Raw genomic sequence first — 25,906 nt, forward strand, 5'->3', positions numbered from 1 at the left:
GACTCCAAAAATTTGAAAAAAGAAAGGAGCCTGAAGCCATATGGTAAAACTGAAGCAAAACTTAGCACAAAAAGGCATAAAAAGGAAATTTAAATCATTATTTGCTGAAAGTCGTCTTATTCATTTCACAAATGTTGCATTAAAATGTGTCACACTAGATTTGATGTCTACGACAAGACAGACCAATGATGTTTGATACCATGAAGTTAAATCTGGCACAACAAATGAGCATAAATGAGATTTCAGAACTATAAAAGAGGGGAATATTTCACATTTTAGCAGTTTGACAGTCCTCATTATGTAAAAAAGAACACTGGACATTCTCCAGTATTTCTTCTGTGTTATTTGGAGAAAAGAAAAACGCGTGGATTTGCAATGACAAAATGGATCTAAAATCTGTAATTTTCCATAACATTCTTTTACATTTTTTTTTCTCAGTGAGCTACATTTTAAAAGTGTGGGTTAGTAAAGTTTTCCAAATGTTTTTACAAAAAGTCTCTCATGCTCACTAAAGCTGCATTCATTTGAGCAAAAATGCAGTGAAGACATATTGTGAAATAATACTACAATTTAAAACTGTTTTTCTGTTATTTCTTCCATTATGCAGAGCTGAATTTTCAGTAGCTATTACTCTAGTCTTTATAATTGGATACTGAAGTATTTCCCTTTGACTTTTAAGTGTGGTTCATTTTCACACAGGCTGCATATGTGTGTCACTGCTGACTTTAGCTGCTGTCCTTGGTGCTGAACACGTTCAAACCATCACTCTCCCTAAAAGAGCCATGATTGCCTTCTAATTCCAGACCAGCTGATAAGACATCACATGACTAAAGCTTTCACATCACAAGCCAACAATGCTCATGCATGTATACCTCCAGAACACGTTCTCTTATTACTGCTAAGTCTAACACTGATGGATAGGAAAAAAATGCTAAATGACCATTTTATGTTGCATTTACACATAGACTAACAGAAACTACTATTGGTGATGCATCCTACAGTTACAAATCTTACTGTACTTCTGCAAATCTGAGGGTTGTTATTTTTACTTTTCACACCACACTCATTCAGCCTGTCACTTGGTTTTGACTCAGCCTCTTTCTCTCTCTGCTCCTCTATCTTTGACAAAGAGCGTGTAGGCTTGCAATTTGCCGTGTCTTTTTAACATGCCTAATGCTCTGGGGTGGGGTGGGGGGAATGACACTTAATGTGCTTTCAGATGTCCGGGACGGCTTGTGCATGCTTCACTGTCTGAAAACGTGGGTGTGGGTTTGTCTGCGCGAGTGTGTGCATCTCTCCAAGCCGCCAAATTCAGGCACCGGGTTTGATTTTGGAGGAGGAGGTGGGTGTACTCGGGATCCTGCGTTGCCATGGCACCAGGAGACGGCCATTATAATGTGTGTGTACATGTAAGTGTGTGTACTTAGTGGGCAACCTCTTCTCTCTCTTTCATTAAATGAAGAGTGTGTGTCTTCCCAGTACACTGTTTTGTCTCCAGAGGGTTTTTTTCTGCCTCTCAACAACCCTGGTCCTCTAAAGACCTGAATGAAATGCTTAGAGAGCTGCATACACATCAAAGAAAATGCCTCAACACACAAGCGCACACATACAATATGATTCATATTCTCTTAAAATCAAGGTTTGTAGCACCAAAATGTGTTTTTTAGTTTGACACCTCTCTGGGTCTTTGAATTAAATAGTCTGTTTTAGCTTTAATATCAGCAACCTTTAATATGCAAATGAGCTGTTATGACTGACTAAACTCTTAGCATTGACATACTGAAAACTGAAAGCTATTGACATACTGCTGTTAATTATGAATAAGCGTTGATATTTTAAATGTGGTAGTAATATGTTACAGGTTGCATGTGACAAGCTTTAAGATTTATGAATGACCTGTTTTCAGTGTGTGTGTGTGTAAGAGAGCGAGAGAGCGAGAGAAAGAGGAAGGTAATGGTAGTGGTGGGTTAACCTTTGGGTTTTTCTCTACCGTCTGCTTTTAGCCCCATGCACTAGACAGGCAATTACAGTGTCTTTTCTTCTCCTTACACACTCAACACACACACTCAGCCCTGATGAGCCGAGACAGACGACAGGAGAAGATTTTCCCTTGTTTCTTTAGTGCGTTCTTACCAGCGTCCCCAAAACATCCCACGAGGTGTGTGGCGAGACATCTGATTGAGCAAAGCTCTGAGGGAGGACAATACGGGACGCTTTATAGATGAATAAAAGTCTCTCTTTTAAAATAAAGCTGAGAAGAAAGCAGTGGGAGTGTTGTGAACTTCTCCCCGGGAGGATTCAGATGAGATGGAGGAGAGAACAGAAGAGTCACGATGAGACGAGAGGAGAGGAAAGGGAACGAGAGACAAAAAGGGAGGAGATGAGAGGGGGAGACAAAAACGAGATGAGAGGAGAAGGAGAAGAGACAAGAAGGAAGGAGCAAAATGAGACAAAATACAGACGAGTGAAGAGGTAACAAGAGTCAATAAAAAGAACGAGACGAGAAAGAGACGAGTGTGAGATATAAAGACAAGCTGAAGATAAGATGAGAAGAAAAGAAAAGAGATGAAATGAGAAGGTTTGAGAAGAGAAGATCACGAAAATCACGAAAAGTGACGATAAGAAAGCTGCGATTTTTGAAGAGTCAAAATGAGAGGAAACAAAGAAATGGGCTAAAATTGAATGAGATGAAAAGAGAAAAAAAATATGAGACAAAAAGAGAAGGCTTGAGATGAGACAGAAATGAAAGTCGAGAAGAAGACACGAATAAAGATGAACAAAGACGTGTCGAGAAGAGATGAAAATTGAAAACTAGATGAGATGAAAAGAGGTGAGGTGAAAAAAGAAGTGACGAGATGCGAAGATTAGAGAAATGTGAGATGAAAAGAGAAGAGTCAAGATGAGAAGAGATAAAGTATAGGGAGAAGATACAATGAGAGAAGATGAGATAAGACAAAAAGAGGAGAGTTTAGATGAGATGAGACAAAAATGAGAGGGATCGAGACAAATCAAATCCAAACAGGGAGAAAACAAGTTAAGATGAGCTGAGAAGAAAAGAGATGAAAAAGAAGGGATGAGATGAGATTATGAGATGAGGCAAAAAGAGTAGTAAAGCAAACAGAAAAGTTTAGATGAGATGAAAACACTAGTTTCATCAAGATTAACTGAGTAAAGACGAGACAAGAAGAAAAAAGAAGAGTTGAGACACAAGGAGATGAGAGATGAAAAGAAGTGAGAGCTGAGTGGATGGGACAAGGAGAGGAGGTGACGCAAGACAACTAGAGAGACGAGATGAGACAATACTACAAGAGTCCAAAACCTAAACACTAATGTAAATCGATCTCTCATCTCCATACTGTCCCAGTATTTGTCCAACAGGTGAAATGATTCACTCATAAACAGCCTGTGAGGGTGAACCTGCTTCCATTCCTCAAGATCAATATGTAATTAGGAATTCATTTAGCTGAGCACCAATCCCATATAACCTGAACACAGACCAGCACCATCTAAGTTCATTACAGAGACAGAGGAGTAAACGGTGAAGCCATGTAATGAGCAGTATGATTGTTAGAATCATAATCGCTGTGCGAATTAACGTTTAACCGTCTATAGAGCAATCCGTCTGAACGCGTGCACATATCAGTGACATTTAACTGATGAACTGATGAGTTGTGTTGCTGACTGCCAATGAATTTTTTCAAGGACTATGTTGTGACTATTCCGTTCTGTAAAGGCTTTGTGAAACGAGATCATGATCCTTTACACCGTCTCTATATATGGTTTTGACAGTAGTAAGAAAAGTAACAACTCTAGACAAGAAAAGCCATGATGTTCAATCATACCCAAGGTTGTAATAAATGTATAACTGGAATGCTATACTGTGGAGTCCTGCATAGTATAGTATGTGAAGAAATACTCAATATGCAATGATAAATGCTGCATGACAAATACTGTATTCTATATTATCAGGTGATATCACTGTGTTTGATTAAACGTGTTAAAAAAATATTAAACAAGAAATAAAAAGCATTATTTATTAAATTACATTATTTATAAATGAATGTGTATATACATTTAATTGAATTACAATTGATAATTAACAATTAAACATGTATGTATTGATGCATTTATAAATTAAATTAAACAAATGAAGAAATTATTGAATGTGTACATTAATTATCAATTATATAATAAATGTATTTCTAATCACTTAATAAAATTAAAATGTATTTTACACTAACACTGTACTAATTTCCATAACTTTTTCAAAATATTGTAAGTCCTGTAAAATCTGGTTAATTTGTGAAATGGAAGGTCAAGTCAAGTGCACTGCATTATGGGACACAACATTTTACACACTGTGCTCAGCGCATTCAATGCATATACTGAAATTGGCATACGGTGCAAAGCATATAGTAAACATGGCAGAAAAAGTGTGCTAGTCCAAAATATCAAGAATGTCCATGAGGTACATCAGAGAGAGAGAGAGAGAGAGAGAGAGAGAGAGAGAGAGAGAGAGAATGCTTCCTCACAACAAGGATCAAACACTGAACCCTGCTGTGAAGATCGTCTCCCTCCTGGAACGACTGCCACAGCCATGCAAACAAGACCCAGGCCAGGAGCTACACACACACACACACACACACATTTTCCAAACACTCATGTATTGCATAATGTTAAATTCGCTTACACACTGCCCTTAAACCCTGATCAGCGCTAAGATTCCCCACCTCCTTCTTCCTCTCTATAATGAGCTAAATCCTAAAAGCGATTATGGATCCGTTGGAATGATCTCTGCTGAGCAACTGCTGGATCACTGATATTAAACCAGCCTTTGACCTCAAAGGGGTTCAGCCAATCAGATCATCTCCAGGATTAGTGTTCTCCACGGGCCAAGGAGATTAGTCCTCTAAAATCTGACAGCAAACTTCATGCTCTCCTTTTTTTTTTCTGTCTCCTCCCAGTTTCAGAGTCCCATCTAACTGGCCAGTGAGAGATGTCGTCTAATGCTAGACAGATTCCAGACAGATGCTGTTTGCCTTCATAATCTAAACACAAGCAGATTTAGTGCTGCCTCATATGCTCTATCTTGCTTCTCCCACATATTTTCTCCGTTCAATCACATTGTGCGTCGCAGCTGCTGGTAATTAGAGGAACTTTGGTAAATCATAGTATTTTGAACTGAGGTGGGAATAAAGAGAGAGACGTCTCACATACTAAGAGCGGAGTCTCCAGGTTAAAGAAAAATTGATTCATTGATTAATTGCTTTATTTTCGAACTTTTTAATTAAAAATCAAACAAACCAAATGCATCAACTTTGGTGAACTTCAAAAATCGTACCGATACCAAACTTTTGAAATGTAATGAAAACATCTAATGACTAATGAAAGTGAAATGAAACTATCTTTCAGTACTAAAAAACGTCAAAATGCAGAGCTTCTTTCTAAAATGACTAATGGTTATGTAACATGTTCACAAAAGTCTGCAATATTTGCCCGACGTACAAAAATGTGTTTTAAAGACATTTTTAGGAATATTTTTTAGCTTTGGTGCTTTAATGATGCCATGATTAATGATAAACTATTTAAAAACATTTATTCTAAAGTACGAGCAAAAAAAATATATAAAATAAAACAGAAAAGAAAAAAAGACTAACGAAAGCATTGTAGAAGGTGTCAGTAATCTCTCTCTCTCTCTCTCTGTTTGGGGCTCTATCAAATGAGGAAGGACTGACTCCATAGGGGCCGTGAGGAGTGAGAAATGAGCAAATATGAGTGTGGAGCTGGAATTAGAACGAGTGAGAGATGTTAATTTCATTAATAGGACACTGACTGTGAAAAAACACACGCCATGGGAAGGGAGGAATGCTAGCACACATGGAGTGAACGAGAAAATGAGAGAACCTGATATACAGCATGGTTTTGAGTGATTAAAATAGTGATATACCATGATATTTACAGTACAGGTTCCTTCAAAAAATATTCAGCTTAAAATCAGTACAGCATACATAGTTATAGCGTATATACAGTACCATATTCTACAGAACAGTTATAAAAATAAACTACTTTGAATTTAAAGAGCAAATAAATATTAAATAAGATAAGATAAAAAAGAACATTTCAAAGAATACCATGTCACATGTTAAAAAACTAAATAGTAGCATGGCGCTTTTGGTACTTTTTGCTAGTGAATTAATAAACACATAAGCTTGTCTGCACAGCACAGCATGATATGTTTGAGATTCGAATGGCATCTGTATTACATGAGCTTTAATACAGCAGAAAGCCCCGGAGGACTGATGGAGGAATGTAATCCTGCCGCGCTAACGGCATGTTGGCGAAAAAAAAAGAGCCCCATGCTGAACAGAGACGCACAAATACCGCTCGCTTCGCCAATTATTTGTCCCTGTCCTGTCGGGAGTCATGCAAATTACTTTAAGTGCACTTTTCCAAGGGAGGTACGCCCGCCATTACTGTAATGATGGCAGCGGAGGGTTTACACACCCCTACAGAGTCAGGACGCGAGAGAGAAGACAACAGCACAAAACCACTAAAAGATGACGAACGCAGTAATGTCAGTTGCCTGTTGTTCTGGAAACGTTCGATTCAATATTTAAAAGCATACAAGTGTCTGAGGATTCAGCATTCAGTGAGATATTAACATCTGGATGCAGTTGCACTAGTACACCACCAGAGGGCAAACAACTTCTGCGCCATTCAAGCATCGCTGGGCTTTTACGTACTATCATTCTTGGACTTTTCAGTTTTGGAGATTGTGGTCTTCAGGTGCGTGACAAATCGTTTGTTGTTTACTATTAACTGTGCGAGTGAATATAAAGAAGGAACTTACATGTTGTGCAGCACACACCAGCCACAATGTGGATCTCCGGAGCTCAGACACTCTCCACACGTGCCATACTGCTCACAGGACTCGATCGGCACCCGTGTGACCTGCAGAACAAAGAGACAACAGACTGAGCACATTCAGTCGGCACAAGCTGAATTTATCCATTCGTTGGCTACATGACACTAAAGTAACATTTGAAAATCACAGATTACAAAGCTATTCCGCTTTAAATTCACTCTGACTTTGATGATGTGGACAAAAATACAATGGAAGTCATCTGAAACGGCGCTCCTCAGAATATGTAGGTAGAAATGGTGACGCGATGCCCTGGAGAAATCATTTTTACTTTATCTCCATTTTATCTCACTGCTGTCTCTGAGAAAGACTGAGATCTCGTTTTCAATTCAATCCAAAGGTGTATTATGGTCACAGGAACATTTGAGAGTGTGTGTGAAATAGTTTTTTTCTTTGAAACGCATAAGTCAAAGACAAACATGAGAGTGTTCAGTGGTAAAACCTGTACTGTGTGTGTGTGTGTGTGCTAACAGAAACAGTCAGAACAGAGGGAAGAGGACACAAGCAGCTGTGCTACTGCCACTAAGAGGAATAGCATCGACACAGTGCTCTTTTGTGTTGCCCACTGCACCTGTCCAACTAGGTATGAATGCACACACACACACACACACACACACACACACACACACACACACACACTGCACAAAGTGTTCAAACATACAGGAGATATGTATACAGTATCTTTATCTAACCTAAGGTCTATTTATATTTGTACATCACTGTATAAAATTCATAGTTATAACATACATTTACTTACAGCAGCTATCTAAATATAGATTAAATGAATTTTTACTTAATTTATGTTTTCACAAATGAGGATATCCCTAGATGTCCCCACATGGAGGTTTTGTTTGATTTACACTTCAAAGTATAGTTAACTACACACACTTACTCACACACAACGGCGATTGTGTCGAGTTTGTTTCCAGAGTGAGACTCAATTCACTGACCATTATAAAAAGCAAACATGTCACTCCTCAAAACTCAACAAGCAGCGTGTCTCTGGCAAACAGTCTGAACATATGCTTTCTTTCTCTCTCTCTCTCTCTCTCTCTCTCTCTCTCTCTCACACACACACACACACACACACACACACACCTGGACAATCAAACACTCCTGTAATACCTCAGAGATGAGTGCTAACCAGATATACACTCACAAAGGATCACTACAACAGACTAGAGCCTCGCTTTGCCCGCTGACCCACAAAGCCCCTATCCACTCTACTTGCACAGCCTTCTGCTGCCCACTTGGCATGCTGGGATAGCGTCGCTGTGATGACCGGGCCATGGCTCTGTGATTTGTGCCTAGCGCTTGTAATATCTCTTTTATCTATTCATGTATTTTCAGGGGTTTGCTTTCATTGCCAGCGCTGGAGTCTGTGATGTCCTCCCTTGTCGCCGAGGGATTTTTTGGGTGCACCTGCATCCTATTATAACACACGCAAGCAGAACAGGATAGTGTGAAGTCATTGAGGATTTGGGGAAAAATAATGTTTTTTTTTCTCTGCATTTTCACTGTAATGGACAGATCGTTAAATTTGTTCAGGTGTGTTACAGATAAATAATATGCGTATGTTTGTATATAAATAAAAATAAGAAATAATATATAGTTGTGTGTGTGTGTGTATATATACATACATATATACACCCACACACACAAATATATATTATTTATTTATATAACTCAAACTAAATAATAAAAACAATCATTTATTAGTATTATGCTCATATCAGGTACAAATAAAAGAACAAAACTGTAAGAAAGTTTGACCAATAGGACCATTGTTAGAATTCAGAAATCATTTGGGCACAGCATCACGCTTTTTGACGGTTACCATCATTGTGTTTTCTTTATTCTGACATTTGTGACGGGGTCAAAGGGTAGGATGAAGTGAGAGACAGTTTTAAGATGGATGAGTGGGCACACAGTGTGCGTTTAGTGAGAGGGGTGGAGAAACACGCAGGGTTCCCGCTGTGCGTGTGTGTGTGCTGTATGGCCGTGTTAAATGTCATTAGTGTGTGAGCGGAGGGGTCTGACGGGGGTGGCCATCCACCTGTCCCTGCGACACACAGCCGCGGCGGCTCCAAAACAAAGACACGCATTCAACCTCCCGCTACCAGCGTCATTTCCAACGACACATGGCTGTGATCACTGCATCCACAGTTGTGTTTATACGTGTGGTGTGACTTCATGGCAAAAACCGAGAGGTGTCCCACAAGGATCCGTCCTGTTCCCTTTTTCATTTTCACCCAGCTCCCCCTCCTTCTTTTCTCTTTATTTTCCGCTCACTCATTGCCCCAGGACAAACAGGTGGTCAAAAGTAATGAGTCCAGCACATCAGCGCTGCCGCCCAGCCTGATGACAAACAAGCCCACCAGGGGCTCCGCTCACAAAGCAACACCGGCCATACGACGCTGGTTCAACATGGCAATAAGTCTCAATGTTACACAACACTGACTTAGAGCCAGAGCAACAATCCAACAACATTAGATTCACAGATACCAGATGATGCCGTCTTGACGCCAACGGTCACCAAATGCTGGTTCTGGAATAACACTACGTAGATTTGTTGAACTTTATGAAGAAAATGTAAACCCGTACAAAATACAAGGGCGTTTTGATAGGCGCCAAGGCATTACTATGCGGTTGCTAAGGTGTTCTGAGTGGTTGCTGGGGTTTTTGGATATTTTTAAGCATTTGAAAGAGCCTACCGCCAAGTCTCTTTGATATTCTGGCCCCTAGATGTGTCTCGGGTTTCTTTTTGAATTAATTTTTTCTACACTAGTTTTATCATTAGTTAGATAAAAAACTAAAGTTGAAAAATGGAGCAAAAACCATATTAGCAATTTTTGTTACTTCAAATTAAATAAACTATAACTGAAATGCAACGATTTTTCTGTGTTTGTTTCAGCTGCCCAAGCAATATTTGTCCTTTTCATCGTGGTTTGCTAAAATGACTATAATTAAATCAATAAATTATACATACAAAATGTGTGTGTGTTTGTGTACATATAAAATTGTTAAAACAAAACTAAGTATATATTTATGTAAGTATGTTATTACTAAAATATACCTTTGCTTTTAAACTGTCAACTTTGTCCACCTTTTGGACCCAAACCGAAGAAAATGCAAACCAATCTAAAGTAGACACTGTTCACAAAGGTTGAATTGCTGACTAATTTGAAATAACAAACTCTGCAGTTTGTTATCACCAATTGAATATTAATTACAATCATAAAGAAAAATAGTCATAAAGGCTTATGTGTTACGTTTAAACATTTTCAGAAAATAATATCAAGATGATTGTTCAAAATATTTTGTGCTTCACAGCAGAAAGAAAGTCACACAGGATTGGAACAACATTAGTAAATGACAGGATATGTATAAGCAATAGTGCTAGTGACACTAACTACATTATGAAGATCTGCAGCAGTGTCAGACGCTGATGGAGCGAATCAGATAGCGGACAGCTGCACTGCAGGGTGACACAGCTGCCGCAGGTGCACGTCCACGTCTGCACACTTGGCAGGAAGATGTCAAAGGAGAAGATGGAGACGGAGGAATTGATAGAGAGACTTTCTAGACAGAAAAAGTGAGATGGATAAAGGTGTTATGGGGGTTGCGAGCAGGCAACTGGAGCAGCTGTTGACCAGCACATGCTTTAGTCAGTCAGCGCAGTGGGAAGCACAATGAGGCCTGTTCTCCCACTGAGAGCAGCTTGTGATTGTGTGTGCGCGCGTCTGAATGTTTTCTCGTTAAAACTTGAGTTTAGCAGCAGAACAAAGCATGGTTTTCATTTTAACCAATTTTTTGGATTAGTTTACAAAAGAACCAAATTTAAAGCAATAAGCAAGATCATACGCTACAGATTTTATCGCGGTTGTTCGGCATGATGCAAGCTGCAGCAACGGCAATATGATAAAAGGCAGCATTGTTCAATAAATGATTACTTTATTAATAAACACAAATTATATTTCTGTCATGTAAAACCGTTGTCATGGTAATGTTCAAAGATCATTCTAGGTGCTAATTGACATTAACTATTTAAGTCACCTTTGCTTTCCATTATTATTTTATTGGAAATGTAAAAACCACCACACAAATTGACAAATAAAATTTGTTTAATTTATGCTGCAGTTATCTGGCTGTACTGGGAAACTATATGTAAATCTTAGCTCTGAATTGTTTAAACATCTGTAGTTTAGAGACAAATATGTACCTTCTAGTCACTAATGTTGCCATATATGTATAATTAATAATAAAATTGCAACATTTTTGGTGAAAAATTATTAGGTTGATGCAGATGTTAATTTATGTTTGTATGGCTAATTTAAAACTGATTATATACTATATATATATATATATATATATATATATATATATATATATATATATATATATATATATATATATATATATATATGATTAAACATGTTTAACTATATCACATGAAAAAACATTCTGCAACTACTCAGTTTAGTGTGTTCGATTCGCTGAAAAGAACTGGTTCATAGGAGTCATTTTAAGAGTCAGAATTCACAAGAGTCATTTTTTTACGTATTAAAGAAAAATTTTAAGTATTTTCCTATAAGTGGTCTGACAGCCTAAAAATTCCTCCAAAAAACATTAGAATGCACCAAAAACGCCATTAATCTCCACTTGCACTTGTGAACTTAAAGTATTAATAACAGCCAATTGGCTTAAAAGACAACTGTAGTTAGATTAGCGAGGAATTCTGGGTTCAGCCCAAACTCATGGTAAGACAGGGTGCTCGCCAACTCCTAATTTCCTCTTGAGCTCGGTAATTCTTCCACAGCTTAAAATGCTTCCAGGATGCTATCTGCTAATCTCTATCTGGCTTGAATTCGATATTTTCCACTCGCTCTGATACTGGCCAAGAATCGCCTGGAGACAGGACATTTAGAAGAAAAGAAGACAGAGCTGGCACCAAATTCTTGTCTTATTCACAAACAACACTCCTCAAATCAAGCTTGTAACCTCCAAAGAACCTCGGCTGCTGTAATCCAGACCCAAGACGTTATAATTACATCCGAACGGATGATCTTAGACCTGTGCTTGGGATCAGCATGAAAAGTACAGTATGCTAGGGGAGCTGGGAGCTGGACGGTGAAAATAAATACTCGCAATTAGCTCTCTTTTCCATAGTCCTCAGAACACCCTCGCTGTCGCATGCACCTGTCTGATGAATGGAGAGCCATTAGAGAGAAAACAAGAGCGAGAATGAGAGCAAGAGTGATACAGAATGAAAGAAAGCTGCAGGTCTGAGGTAAATGATTAAGAGCAGAGACATAAAGAGGAGGATGTAGAGGGGTTAGAAGGAGAATGAAAAATATGAGGGCAAAGAGAGTAAGGAAACTGCTTGAGTTGACAGTATGATGGATTTCAGATTAAAAACAGGAGTTATTTCATCAAAAATGTCTTGCATCTCTGACTAACATAAAAGAGAGTGTGTTTATTGTTGTATGGGAACATCAGAAAATATAATGGATATATCTTACTTGTATAAGTAGAATGACTGTTTTATAAACCTTCAAATTAGACAAACTTTACAGTTGGACTCCAAAATCTTTGCTGTTTTCTCATTGCAATAGTAACAAACAACACATTTCGTACGCTACTGAAAGACGACGTTCAACTGTTTTGTCAAAAATACAACCATCTACACTGTTCAAGCGTTTGGGGTCAGATTTTCTATAAAGAAAAGTGTTTGTCATCAGCATTGTGAATGATACGATTTTAAAATGATTTCTGAAGGATCATGTAGCACTGAAGACTGGAGCAATGATGGCTGAAAGAACAACTGAACTGTCAGAAATAGATGACTTTTTTAACATACCATAAAAGGAAACAGTTTTTAAATTGTAATTTTCTTTTTTTTTTTGTACTTTCAAAATAAAAACAGTGGTGTGTAGAGATAATGACTCTGTGGGATATCTGTCGGTACTGAAAACTGAAAAATCCTGCAGCTTATTCCTCCTACAGATGCCTCACTCCTGCTTCCTTGGAACTGTAAATATGTTTTAATCAAAATAATACTGATAAAAATCTGTGCACAGTGACTCCCTAGAAAAGGAAAGTTGCAATGCAGTACACAACACATACCCAATTAAAAGCAGGCTTATCTTCTGAGCTGAAACTGAAGAAATACAGAAACCTCTCAAGTACAAATACTGTATCCAGATGTTCACGCACACTCAAAACGTTCACCAAATCCACATTGCGGTTGCCATAGAGACCAGTCCAGGCATTGACCCCCTACCCCTCTCCTGGAGTTAGCCCATAAACAGCTGGTACCTCTGGGACATACTGCCACCTACACACACAGACACACACTCACACATTCATTTTTAATGTGAGATACTGAACGCTGAACCCACAGCAATGAGAGCCATCGATCACGTCCCTTCAGACACACGCACACACAGAGTGCAATAATCTCACTGACACATAAATCTATCTGCACTCACTCACTCAAATCTGAGAAAAACAGCATGTTTGTGTGTACATGTACGCGCCTATGTGTGATTCATTATCCACCTACAATTACAAATCATACGTAACTGCTAAATATGTATAGGGAATAAGTAAAAACACTTTCATAAACCACGAATTGACTCAGTGAGTGTTTCCTTTTTTTAAATTTCGATATATTTTGGGACAGATCACATCTGAAGCATCATGTGACACTGAAGACTAGAGCAATGGCTGCTGAAAGTTCAGATTTGCCATCACAAGAAAAAATAGCTTTTTCAAAAAAGGTTAAAACATAAAAGATTAATTTTCAAGTTCAATATTTCAGAATACTGATGCTGTTTTACTGTATTTTTAATCAAATAAATGAAGACTTTCTGAACATAAATAACTTCATTTTTTTTTGAAAATGTATATATTGCATGATAAAAGTGCATTTTAAAAATTTGATCAGTGTTTAGGTGTAGCATACAGCAAAATTTAAATTCAACATATGTGGAAAAAAGTCTAGAAACTCTAATTTAGATATCTTCATGGGGCCTTTTTACATTTAGACAGTACATTTACACGTATCTCTCTCATACAGACACACATACACACATACACATGAACACACACACACACACACACACACACACACACACACACACACACACACACACACCTCAGTCCTAAAGACAAATTCTCTGGTGATAAGTTCATGCTTGGCTAAGCTGAGGGCAACAATTGACTGACTGTTATCCGTTCGGTGCAGTGTCTCTGCGGAGTCAAGCAGTCCACAAACTCTCAGACATGAAGCTAATCTGACCCCTCGAATCCCAGCAGAGATACAGGACAATACAGTCATTTACACACACACGTCTGCACAGATAAACACACTCAAATCAATGAAGAAAGATGCTTCTTGTAGGCAGCCAAATTGTGTATACAGAGGCTAAAGTGGTCTTGCTAACCAGCCAAACCTTGACCCTTTGATTCTGAAGCACAGACCGTCTCCACGGTGGTCGCTCTCAGAAATCCACATTACGTATTCAGCAAACCCACTCAAAACTGGAGCGCAATAAAACATTCACACATGTGAAGTGTAAGTTACTACACACGTACACAATCACTCTGTTTGCACAACTCTCCCAGCCCTATTCACTCGCATCTCGCTAGCGCTCGCGAGTGCATGAGTACGTGTGTGTGTGTGGGTTGAAAACTCAATCAAAGCATTCTTGATTGCGTGAGGAGGCCTCTCAGCAAGACTCCAACGTACTGTAGGAGAATGATGGCATGATAGAGTGAGCGAGAGAGTTGATGCACTTCTCAAAGTGTATGAAGACAACGGCTAAAGCAAGCATTGCTATTTTGACTGCTTATTTTTAGTGCTAGCGATTTGAATAAACCTCTAATAATAAAATATCAAACTTCAATGTTCTTCACTGTGCTACACCATAACTTGTATGGTTTATTAAAGAGATGTATTACTTTCTCAGTAACTGTAATTATGAGTTTAAGCCATAACTGACAAAAAACACTCACAGACAAAAAGACTCACAGATTTGCAAATCAAACCAATAATTTTGTCACTGTTACCACTATGTATCACCATTTGAGTTACCCGCTTATTTACATTAATAGAGGGATCTGAGCCATATTATGGTACCAGTATATTAGTACCCATCCAAATGTTTTTCCAATAATTTTTCTCATTAAAAATAGTTAGTAATTAAAAAATAGTCTTCGTATAAGCGTTAAAACCAATTAGCTATGAAGTGACTCTGATCTGATTTGATCTGTATTTTAAAATCTGCCAAAAAAACAAAAGGATCAAGACTGTGACAGCTTTTACAAGAAAAATACCTCAAATCCCACAAGGCATTGCAAATGACAATCACATTTAAAAATAACTGCTAATAAACTGGATTTGCAGAAACAATATATTTGACTTTATTATGGATCCAAAAACTCTAGTTTGACAGCATGAGGAAACTGTGATTGGTGGAAATTCCTTTGTTGAATCATGGGAAATATAGTACTCCAAGAATTATGCTGTTGAACAATAATTAAAAATTTTTTTTTTTAAATAATGTGGATTGATTGCTTCAAAAGAGCCCTCAGAAACATATAACCATCATATACCATCAATTGACAACTTTATAGCTCGTAGTAGGTCTGTATTTAAAGAGATATTTAAAAATGGACATTTGATGTTCATCTGCTTACCCCCAGGGCATCCAAGAAATAGGTAAAGTATCCATTTAAATTAGTATTTTTATTTAATTAAATATATTTTTCAAAACCATTTCCCAGAAAATGTATATTTTTATAGGCCTCTACCACCTAGCAATCACCTAAAAAGACTCTAAGAAACGTTCAGATTATCACAGCAATGCGCTGACAAGCATCATGCTGGAGACCTGCACAGAATGGCACTACCTTTTTTAGCAGAAAATACATGAAACATGTTTTACGAATAAAATCTAGACACAGCAGAATAGCACAACTGATTAGGGACTATATTAAAGGCAAAAGAGCAGCATGTGTGCTCATGAGGTGACCTTTGAAATCCCTCTCCACTCCCAACTTAAATGTCATATGGAGTTTTTACTGTCCGACAGAAAAATACACATATATCAAAATGAAACAACCTCCTGGCTAGCTAGCTAACAATATTACATTGCAATAAAACTAACCGCCTGATCAAAGGAAGCATTAGCTTAGCCTTAGACTGTTTCCGGAACACAAAGGATTTCAAAAAGCATTAGATAGTTGTTAGCCAAAAATCGATGGTCATTTCTGAGTGAGGCATCCTGTCTGATTGTGTTTTAGATGAAATGTGAGGGCTCTTAACCTTCGTGTTTGAACAGAGCTCTGAGCCTCCTCAACGAACCGTTTCTTTCCCATCAGAGCTATTTGTGTAACGGATTTGTCCTGAAAGTGTAGATTTAGCTCGAATGAAGCATCTCGACACTTTGGCACCAGAGGGCTATGCAAGACTGCTATAAAAGGCTTCCGAAAGCTCCAACTATAGTAAATCTCAGTCAACATACAGGCACGACTTAACTTATATTCTTTATATAAGTTAAATCTCATCCACGCCTTCCTGAGACCCTAATTTAAACATGCCTCCATATCTACAGACTACACTGAAAGATTTGAAAAAACACCTCTACAATGTTTACACAAAGAAGGAAGGCCTAACTTTTATTCTTGCTGTAGTATTGCTGCCACCGCTGGCATGTCTGTGTGTTTCCAAATAAGGTAAGAGCGTAACATTTCAGTCTTGAGGTATTCGGCCTATCACGACGCACTGGATAGCTGACCAATCAGAGCACAACGCGCTTTTCAGAACGATGAGCTTTGTAACAATCGACTCAATTCAGAAAGATGAGGCAGAGAGAAGCAACAATAATGTACGGTATCTGGAAAATAATGTGTTTTTTTTTTTTTACCTTAAACAGATTGCAATATACCGAATACAATTTTTTTAGCATACATCATACAACTCCTTTATGTTTTAGCTAGCATTTGGCTTACTACAGTCACAACTTACAATTTAAACAATGTATACAGACAAAAACACCTTCATTAAACAGACTGTTCAATGAAAAAAAATAACATTCTGTCACCATTGAACACCAGTGAACATCAATGGGCTCCAGAACAACACTTATTCATATAGAATAAAATCTTTTATATTTTCAGCTTATTTGAAACAACTTGAGGATGGGTAAATGATGACATTATTAACATTTTTGGTTGAATAATCCCTTTTAATACATTTTGTTAACAGTTGTAGAAAGTCAGATTTCACCTAAAAAACCCCACATGCTTTCAGGGAATGGGGTCAAGTTTACAGGAAACGCACATGGGCTGTAAAAGGGTTAGCGAGACAGACAGCGAGAGAGACAAAGAAGAATTGGAATAATAGAGAGGTAGACTGGACCTGAGATACGGAGCTGGAAACTGCAGCCAGTCGATAGAGAGTGAGTACATCAATAATGTATGACTGAAATCCTCTCACAGGGGCCGATGAGGAGAGGGGCCGTATGTGTGTGTGTGTGTGTGTGTGTGTGTGTTTTTGCACATTATTCAACCATATTTCACGACTCGCATGGGCATATGTACAAAATCTCTGTCAGAGCTGACAAAATAGTGATCCACACTGCCTCACCTGACAACAGTGGTATCCACACACTGTGACACTAATGAGAGGAAGATGCACAGGCGGCCCACGTTTGCCTCTTCATGGAGCGCGGCACCCGGGCGCAGCTGCCGGGCGTGCTCGGAGCCCCCTCGGGGAGATGCCGGTAAAGCCCTGTAACCTGTCTGTCCGTCAGCCTGTCAATTAGCCCCTGACACCTCTTCTACAATGTGCCAGGCGGGCACAGGTCTTGAACTTCTTCTATCAGTCTCTAGGTAGGGGGCTTTAGCTCATGGTCCCGGTCAGACGCAACTGTCAGATAAGCTAACTGATGAGACCTACAAATGCGATTAGCAGCCATATGCCTCCTGGTCCATCTAACACCACTTTCACACACAGAACAATGCGTTAGGAATCAAAATACCCCCCCAGTATTTGTTAGAATAATTTAATATTGTAGAAAGCAATTATCTGCGGCACATTCAGACACACTATCTATCATCATGACTTTATACAATTTTGTATTATATAAAGTAATACTTTGAATAATACACACACACGGACTAATATAATAGTGCATTGTTATTATTTTTTAATTATTTTCTTTTTTGTTAATTTCTGGTAAAATACTCACTACTGAATTTAAATGACAAAAAAATGACTAAATATAACAGAAATTCAAATAGAGAGAAACTGATTCATAATCAGATTTTTTACTTAGCGTTGTTTAAATCATTACTATTTTGCATCTCAAAAAACAAACAACAATCTGAATAAAAATGTTTCACTTTAACATTTTCACCTGCAATTTTGCTGATGAGATTACCATTGATTGTGCTGGACAATGATGGAGAGGTTTTAATACAACACAATAGCGGCTAGTATTAAAGCCAGATCCCAGAGCAGCAGTATGGTGGCCCCTAAACTGATAATTCAGTTCGAACTGACAGCAGGCAGAGGCTGAGCTACTGTCTGAGGAGTGAATAATTCAGCTGTCAAAGCTCAGAGCAACAGGCTGAGGTCTACGTCTCCCTCCCTCCCTCACACACACACACACACATGCGTGCAAGCAGTGGTGTATATCAGCAGGGGAGATGATAGGGGCCTTATTGATTTCAAGAAAGCAGCCAGACAGTGGGTCGCTGTGACCCGGGGCTGCATAATAATCCAGGTTTGATTATGTGAAATTAGAGAGTGAGAATGTCAAAGTGAGAGTGTGACCGCATGAGGGCTTCTTTTGTTTGCGGAAGACAAAAGACATCAGAATTCCACTCCTGATTTCAACACAAACTGTGTGTTTGTTATGTGCGTGTGTCGTGTGTCGTGGTTTATGCCCCTTCTCCTGTCTCTTTGTTTGCCAATCTCCCCCTCCGCATTTGTGGAAATCTCTAGCGTGTGCGTTGCATGAGTGTGTATATACAGATGGCGGGTTTGGCTGCACCCCACTGCTCTCTTGGCTGCTCTGCAGGCGTACTCTCAGCGTGATTGGCTGGCCGAGGTTTGGGGAGAAGGGGGGAAACACCGTGATGGCTCAGGTGGCCCAGTCTGGTACCAGTCATATCATAAACAAGCCTCTTCCACTCAGCCGTGAGCTCGTTGTGGACCTGCGAAAAAACCAATTTAGCAGAACCGCATGGACACAACTGACGCCCCATCCTCCGATTCACTTAACAGATCATGAGATGGTGATATGATAGAGACATGTCCCAATTTCTTTCCCTCCTTCAGGACAGCTAAGGAGGAGGTAGATGAGCTCTAGCGAAGGAACCCTAAAACACCACCGCAAGAAATAATGGGCCCTCGCTTTGTAGAAAAACGTGAAAGCAAACACGCGCTGTTCCATTCAGCTCATTTAATTCAGCCGCTCTGACAGTACCCTTCTGCGACGCTGTCGAAGAGGAAGTCATGGAAATATTCCGGTAATGAGACTCGGCTGTCTTTGGGTCTCATTTTGTACATCCAGTCAGCACAGTGAGAAGCAAATGTGGCTCATTTTTATTTGACTAGATGGATCTGCACCAATCACCTTAAGCTTATTTGAGCTCCGGGCTTATAGCTAATATGAAATGCATTTCTTTATCTTATGGTTTTAGCATACAGTATGCTTGTATTAGGTGCTCACTGCCTGACATTCTCTATGCCTGTTCTTTTAAAACATGAATCTGATTCAATTATTTTGGTGCCCATCAAAAATGTCACAAAATATTAAAAAATTTGGGAGAACCAAATGTAAAACTACAGAACTACTGGTATTTAAAAAGCACCAAAACATTTACATAAACCATTTATATATTACAATAATGAATTTTTCAATTTAAAAAGTTTTTATAAGTTTTAATAAATAAAATTAATAAATACATAAAAAACAACAATAAAAACATATATATATATATATATATATATATATATATATATATATATATATATATATATATATATATATATATATATATATATATATATATATATATATATATATATAATTTATAATGTATTCTTATTATTATTTTAAAAAAATAATAAGGAGAAATATAAATGCCCAGGGCCTTAAACACAATCCCAGGATCTAAAATCATAAATTACTAACCACTCTAAACAAGTCAATGCCTGGTGCACACCTGCAATGAAAAATAATACTTCATAAGCCTCAAAAATCCTTCCAGGTCTGGGGGCAATCTTCATTCAATCCTTTATGATATTTCCTTCCCAACATTTATCACTGTCTCTGGCGTGTATCGCCCACCGGTGTGTCTCCTGCTCCCTGTTGAGTTCTGTCAGCATCGTGCCAGCGCACCACTCGAGACTGACATCCATCACTCGCTCGCGGAGGCAACATACGCTTGCTGCATTAGTATTATATATTATATGCAAGGCGCATCACACACACTAAACAGAAATAATTGAAGACAGCGCTTCTGTCAATAAGCTACACATCTAACTCTGGAGAGCAGGTCATAGAGCGGAGATTGGAAACCTGACGATGCGAAACCCGGCCTTTTTAAGTGAGTCCGAGAGAATAAAAGTATTATTAACATATCAAAGGCCGCTAACGGAAGGTGTGTGGTGGCATTAGCTCATGAGAACCCGAGTGTACGTCTCCCTCAAGACTAAATGACACAAACATGAAGCGTGCAAGAAGCATCCATCAGTTTGGCTAGTGCTGACAGCTCTCTCGAAATGATCTTCACAGGAGGACAGATGCAAAGCTGCTAGATTGATTCTTTTCACTGTTGGCCGGCAACACCACGGTTGGACAGACAGCAGAGACGCTCTTCCGACACTTGAGGTACCCTGAAAAGGCAGAACCTGCCACTACTGCTGTGTAACCCAGGAAAACAATCACCTCACGCCGCGCATGGTGTTTACGGTTGCATCTGAGCCATTAGCAACCCAGACAAAGAACATATGCAGCTCTGGCAGGGACCGCGTTGGTGGGATGGCATGTGGGGGTGGGCTTCACCCCGGACTCGGCCGAGACTGGCAGCTAAACCTGCAGAGGTCCTCACAGTGGGGGGATCGCTCGGTCTACAGGGAGCTTCATTTACAGCCTCTCGCCACAAAACAAGAGGAGGAGCTCTGGACCCACTGCGACATTCAGCAGGGATACATTGACAGGATCTGTCTGGAAGCACGCAGACACAGTGGGAGAGGTATACTCATCTCCATTATGGGCTGGCACAGCCTGAGACTCCACTCAAATTCGGCCAGATGTAATCGATAAAAGAAGGACAGGGGTTTTGTTATTCCGGTATCTGCGAAGCCAAGGCTTTAAAAATCTTGGACTCGATTAATGAGAAGTATCTCGGAATCGCTGCCAGATACCAGATCAAGCCAAATGAGGACGGAAACGCAAAGAACCTGTTTTGAAAGAGAGATTGAAATGGTGAAGTCGACAGCTTCTGTAATAGGACGAGTCCATTATGAGTTAGCCAAGATGCTAACACTCGTATTACCTTGGTAGCTGACAACAAATTTATTATGCTCTATAAATATATATTTATAGATGTATTAGGAATACGTTTGCAAAGCAAAAGGGGACGTAAAATTTATCTATCTAATAAAGTTTTATTAACAGCTTGCACCAGTGCAAACCATCTTTTGGCTTAGTGCTATCAGGCTTTAATAAAGACAAGCAAAATTTCTGGTAGGAGAGTATTCAAATGAATCATGCAATGAGATTTACTAACCAAATTACTGGTATTTGTGGCACTGTTTCTGGTAGCCACTGTTGATATTTGAAATAACCAAAACAAACACGCCCCTACCCCAAAAGCATCTCACCCCTTTGATAGCTCCACCCCACACACATATACGTAACCCAGGCAACAATTAGTTCTGTGAAAAAAAGCAAAAGCAGTTTTACAGTGTGTCTACAGTGGTGCGACAAAACAAATTCTGACAGAAAACTGCTCCCGTGTTCTAAAATTTATTTGGAATGCCAGGAGAACACAACATCCAAACATATTATTTGCCAAGCCATGTTATTTTTCATTTACTTCATGAAACAGAAGATAACTTGGAACCTTGAACTAGGAGTCATGCAATACTAAGTCTATCAAAACTTCTTGCAACCTTTCATTTTTTGGCCTCCGGTTCTTTTCAACATATTGCGGCTTCTTTATTTCTTCATGTGACTGTGATAATTTGTGCGTTTCTTGGTATATTTGCATAATTTGCTCTGTTTAGTGAAAATGCCCCTAGATCTGCTAAAATAAGGTAAAAGCTGCACACAAATCAACAAGTAAAATATATCAAACACGAAACGTAAAATGTAAAAACAAACCAAAAATGTTTAAATTCAAAAAATATCAACCTGTTTCTAATGAGAGCTGGATGCAGTAGTTAATAGCTACAATTATCAGTTAGCCAAAAAGCTAACTTGGAAGCTGTCAACAAATTTATTATACTCTGTTTATATGTACTGGAATAGCATTAGCGAAACAAAGTGGGATGTACAAAGAAGTCGCCCCATGAACAGTTTTTATAAAATAATGCAAAAGTTATAGACAAATCAAAAATCTGTGTAGTGTAAAATATAAATACTGACTTTCCTCTTCTAGGTAAATCCCAATTCCCAATATGATGGCTATAGAAACTGAAATACTGCCTTGAAGTTAAAAAATCCAATGAAGACAAATAAGGAAATATAGCAACCTGTTTTTAAAGAGAGATGGAAATATTGTTGTAAATAGCTACAATTATCAGTAAAACAATAAGCTAACAATCACATTTTCTGGATATCTAACAACACATTTATTATTCTCTCAGAGAGATGTTTTTCTAAAAGTTAAATACAGTAACTTGAATGTATTAGCAAAACAAAGATACAAATAAGCATATAAGCATAACTTCGTTTATCACCTTACGCAACAGAAAGCAGACTTTGAAAACAGGAAAAAACTAGTTAGCATGTAAGCTAACGAACTTTCTTCTCCAAGAGATATTTAATGCATTAGCAAAACAAAGAGGAGCATACAGAGACATTACACTTCAATATCATCTTCTAGAACAGACAAAAGTTGCATGCAAATAAACATTAGCATAATAAACCCTCATAAAGCCGTAACATAACTACCCTTAAAAGCTTCAACTAATGTTTTTTTGCCTTTAGGTCGCCTTAAAATTCTTGAGATATTTAGAGAAAGATATCTAGTTGTTGTGTTCCGCCACACCGACAGGGAACGAAGTCTTTTCTGCATGTTCTGTCTCTTAGACAGAGAGAGGAAAAGACAAAGAAAGACACACAACACTGCCTTCGTCAATTAGACAGCTAGCGCTAATGATAACATGCTAGCAGCATTTCTTGACAGAACTGAGCCTGATTACTTGAACTGGAAGTCACTTCTCAATGAGACTCCTTTTTGTTTAATTAGGCTTGTAAATAATTATTGCAATTAAAGCCTGCAATTAGGAGACTGAAGCGGCACTATTAGTAATGTGATGGATGCCAGGGAGACCCCTTGGTGTGGTGGGGCGCGCACAAAAGCTACGACATTATGCAGTCATGTGCTGACAGCTAGAATGACTGTTGATATGCTAGAACATTTTAATTGCAGATGGTATTATCTTGCCATCTTCATGTCTGATCCCTGAGACAACAACCCAGTCTATTGAAAGTTGCATAAAAGTTCCTGCAAACAACTGTGTACGTTTCAGTGACTGGGGAAAAATAACAAACTGGTTTCAGTCGTCTCCCCTTAAGTTCCTTAAGAGAAATAAAAACAGACATAAGAAATACAGTACATGAAGTCCTTCTGGCATATAAGGAGTCAAAATTGAGAATTTCTCTTTCATGTCTTGTTTTAATTGCTCTTTTAAGCTTTGAAAACTTGATCCTGTGATCCTTGATTATGATAACTTCATTTACCTATCATTTAGCCCGGCCTCATGTACTTCTAAAACTATTTAAGAGAGAAAAAAAGACAGAAATGTTACAATTCTGAGATGTGAGGGCTTAAAACTAAGAAAGCAGTATGAGATTGCTTTAAACTCTAGGAAGATTCAGTTTTCAGAAGTAGCTTTTTGAAAACTATAGTGACTCGATTGTTGACAAAGTGACATTTAAACAAAACAGTGCAGACAATCACAATTGACCTTATCAGTTTTAATACATTTGTATCTGATCTCATGTTTAACTTTTTACTTCCCCTAAGTTGAAACTTAAATGAAACATGGCCTGACAATTAGAATTAATCATTGAGTTATGAAAAAGATAACAACAAAAATAGACAAAACCACATTATCAGTTTTGACTCCTTATAACCGAGAAGCTTCTTAGGTCTCATTTGCGTCTTTCTCAGATTGCTTCTCTTAAAACAGAAATAAATTAGACAACTCCTGAAACAGGAGTCAAAACAGTTAGCTTTAATTTCAATCGATCGCTGAGGTTGCTCTTTCATAGATCATTTGAACTTTTCCGGCTCTCTTTTTGATCATGTTTTTCACAAAGCAGCAGGAAACGTGTTCAGCCACTCATCACCGCTAATGCTTGTCAAGTCGTTTTATGCTATCGACATTTCTCATTGGGTGGTCCGACTCGAGATTGATGCACAACAGAAAGATTGCAAAGTCGAATGTACCCTCTTACCTCTGCCGCTCTCTGCTTACTAGCTGTATTATCCTGCGCCCCCACAGAGCCACCGCTCTCTTAACAAGGCACCCAACGGCCCCTAAACAAGCCACGCAAGCAGTTCTCAGGTATCCACCACCTCATTTGAGACTATTAAATCAACACCATACTGAAAGCCCCCTAGAGGCCTGTGAGACAGTGACAAGCATTCAGCAGGTACAACCAGCGCCGCTAGCGCCAGCCCCCGACTAATAACACCCATCTTGACACTGGCTTGTCTCCGTACGCTGTACTAAATCTAGCACTAGCCTGACAGGTCAGAGGCCGGCGTAGGGTGCAACCAGGTTGTTTACTAACAAGAACAAAGACCTTTCACCTAAAGAACCCAAAATCTCGGCTGAACAACAGGCAGCAATAGTTTGTCGTGGCACGGAGCAAATTATTTATTGACAGCGCAGCTGCCGCTGGGGGCGGAAAGGAGGAGGGACGGAGGGCAAGAGAAAGCACATTCAAGGCAATGCATATTTTAATTAAACACTTGATAGGGGCCGACAACAGTTTTGCTATCAAATAATGAGGTTAGGACTGGCCAATGGTTCCTGTGCACCAAACCTGATTAGTGCAAATCCTTGCTTAAGTCAATTAGCGATGCATTAATGACAGAGGAAAGGATGCATTTCGCGCTCCACCCCAAGGTTTCGTTCTAGCCTCAAAGGTGTATCTTGCAATGGTGACCATATACAATTGACCTTTAGGTTGACCCTGGCAGTTTGATACACCGCGTCAGGTCAGCCGCTGACCCGAAGCCTGCAATATGCGCAGCGTTAAGGCCTTCAGGTGTCAGGAGAGAGCGTGAGATTGGAACCAGCTTTTACTGAATGAGTCTTCTAAATGGCTTCATCAATAACGCTGGACGCGGGATGTATCGACAGGAGCATTTATCCTGATCTGTCCCTCTGTCAATAGCAAGTGAAGCCATCACGTTGACACTCAAACGTGCACCCTATCATTGGAATTGATTCTTCCCACCTGTACTTTCTCTCGTGCAAGCACTGACCCCCTAAAATCTGAAATAGCAAGCAATATTGTATCAAAATCAGCTCTGCCATTGTGCTGGAAAAATAGTATGCTAGCAAGCTGTGATGGTTAATCAAGAAGAATGATTGACGAAAGCAAAATGCACATGCTAGCAGCTCATCACTGTTCGTTTAATGGCCTGCAGATGTCAGGCAGTCGTAAAGGCCTCTGTTGCGTCAACGACCTTTTGTTATCATGTGTCACAGACTAGCAT

At 38.9% G+C, this 25,906-nt stretch overlaps 1 protein-coding gene across 1 annotated transcript in view; it reads right to left on the reverse strand.

Annotated features, from left to right (window-relative positions):
* Positions 1–25,906, reverse strand: part of plxna2 (plexin A2) — a 175,202-nt gene that overhangs the window by 67,690 nt on the left and 81,606 nt on the right. Inside the window, exon 5 of the mRNA XM_043225103.1 lies at positions 6,851–6,951. Within this exon, the coding sequence (XP_043081038.1) occupies positions 6,851–6,951 (101 nt within the window). The remainder of the gene's footprint in view (positions 1–6,850; positions 6,952–25,906) is intronic.

Source organism: Puntigrus tetrazona, chromosome 23 (genome assembly GCF_018831695.1).
Source record: "Puntigrus tetrazona isolate hp1 chromosome 23, ASM1883169v1, whole genome shotgun sequence".
NCBI lineage: Eukaryota > Metazoa > Chordata > Actinopteri > Cypriniformes > Cyprinidae > Puntigrus > Puntigrus tetrazona.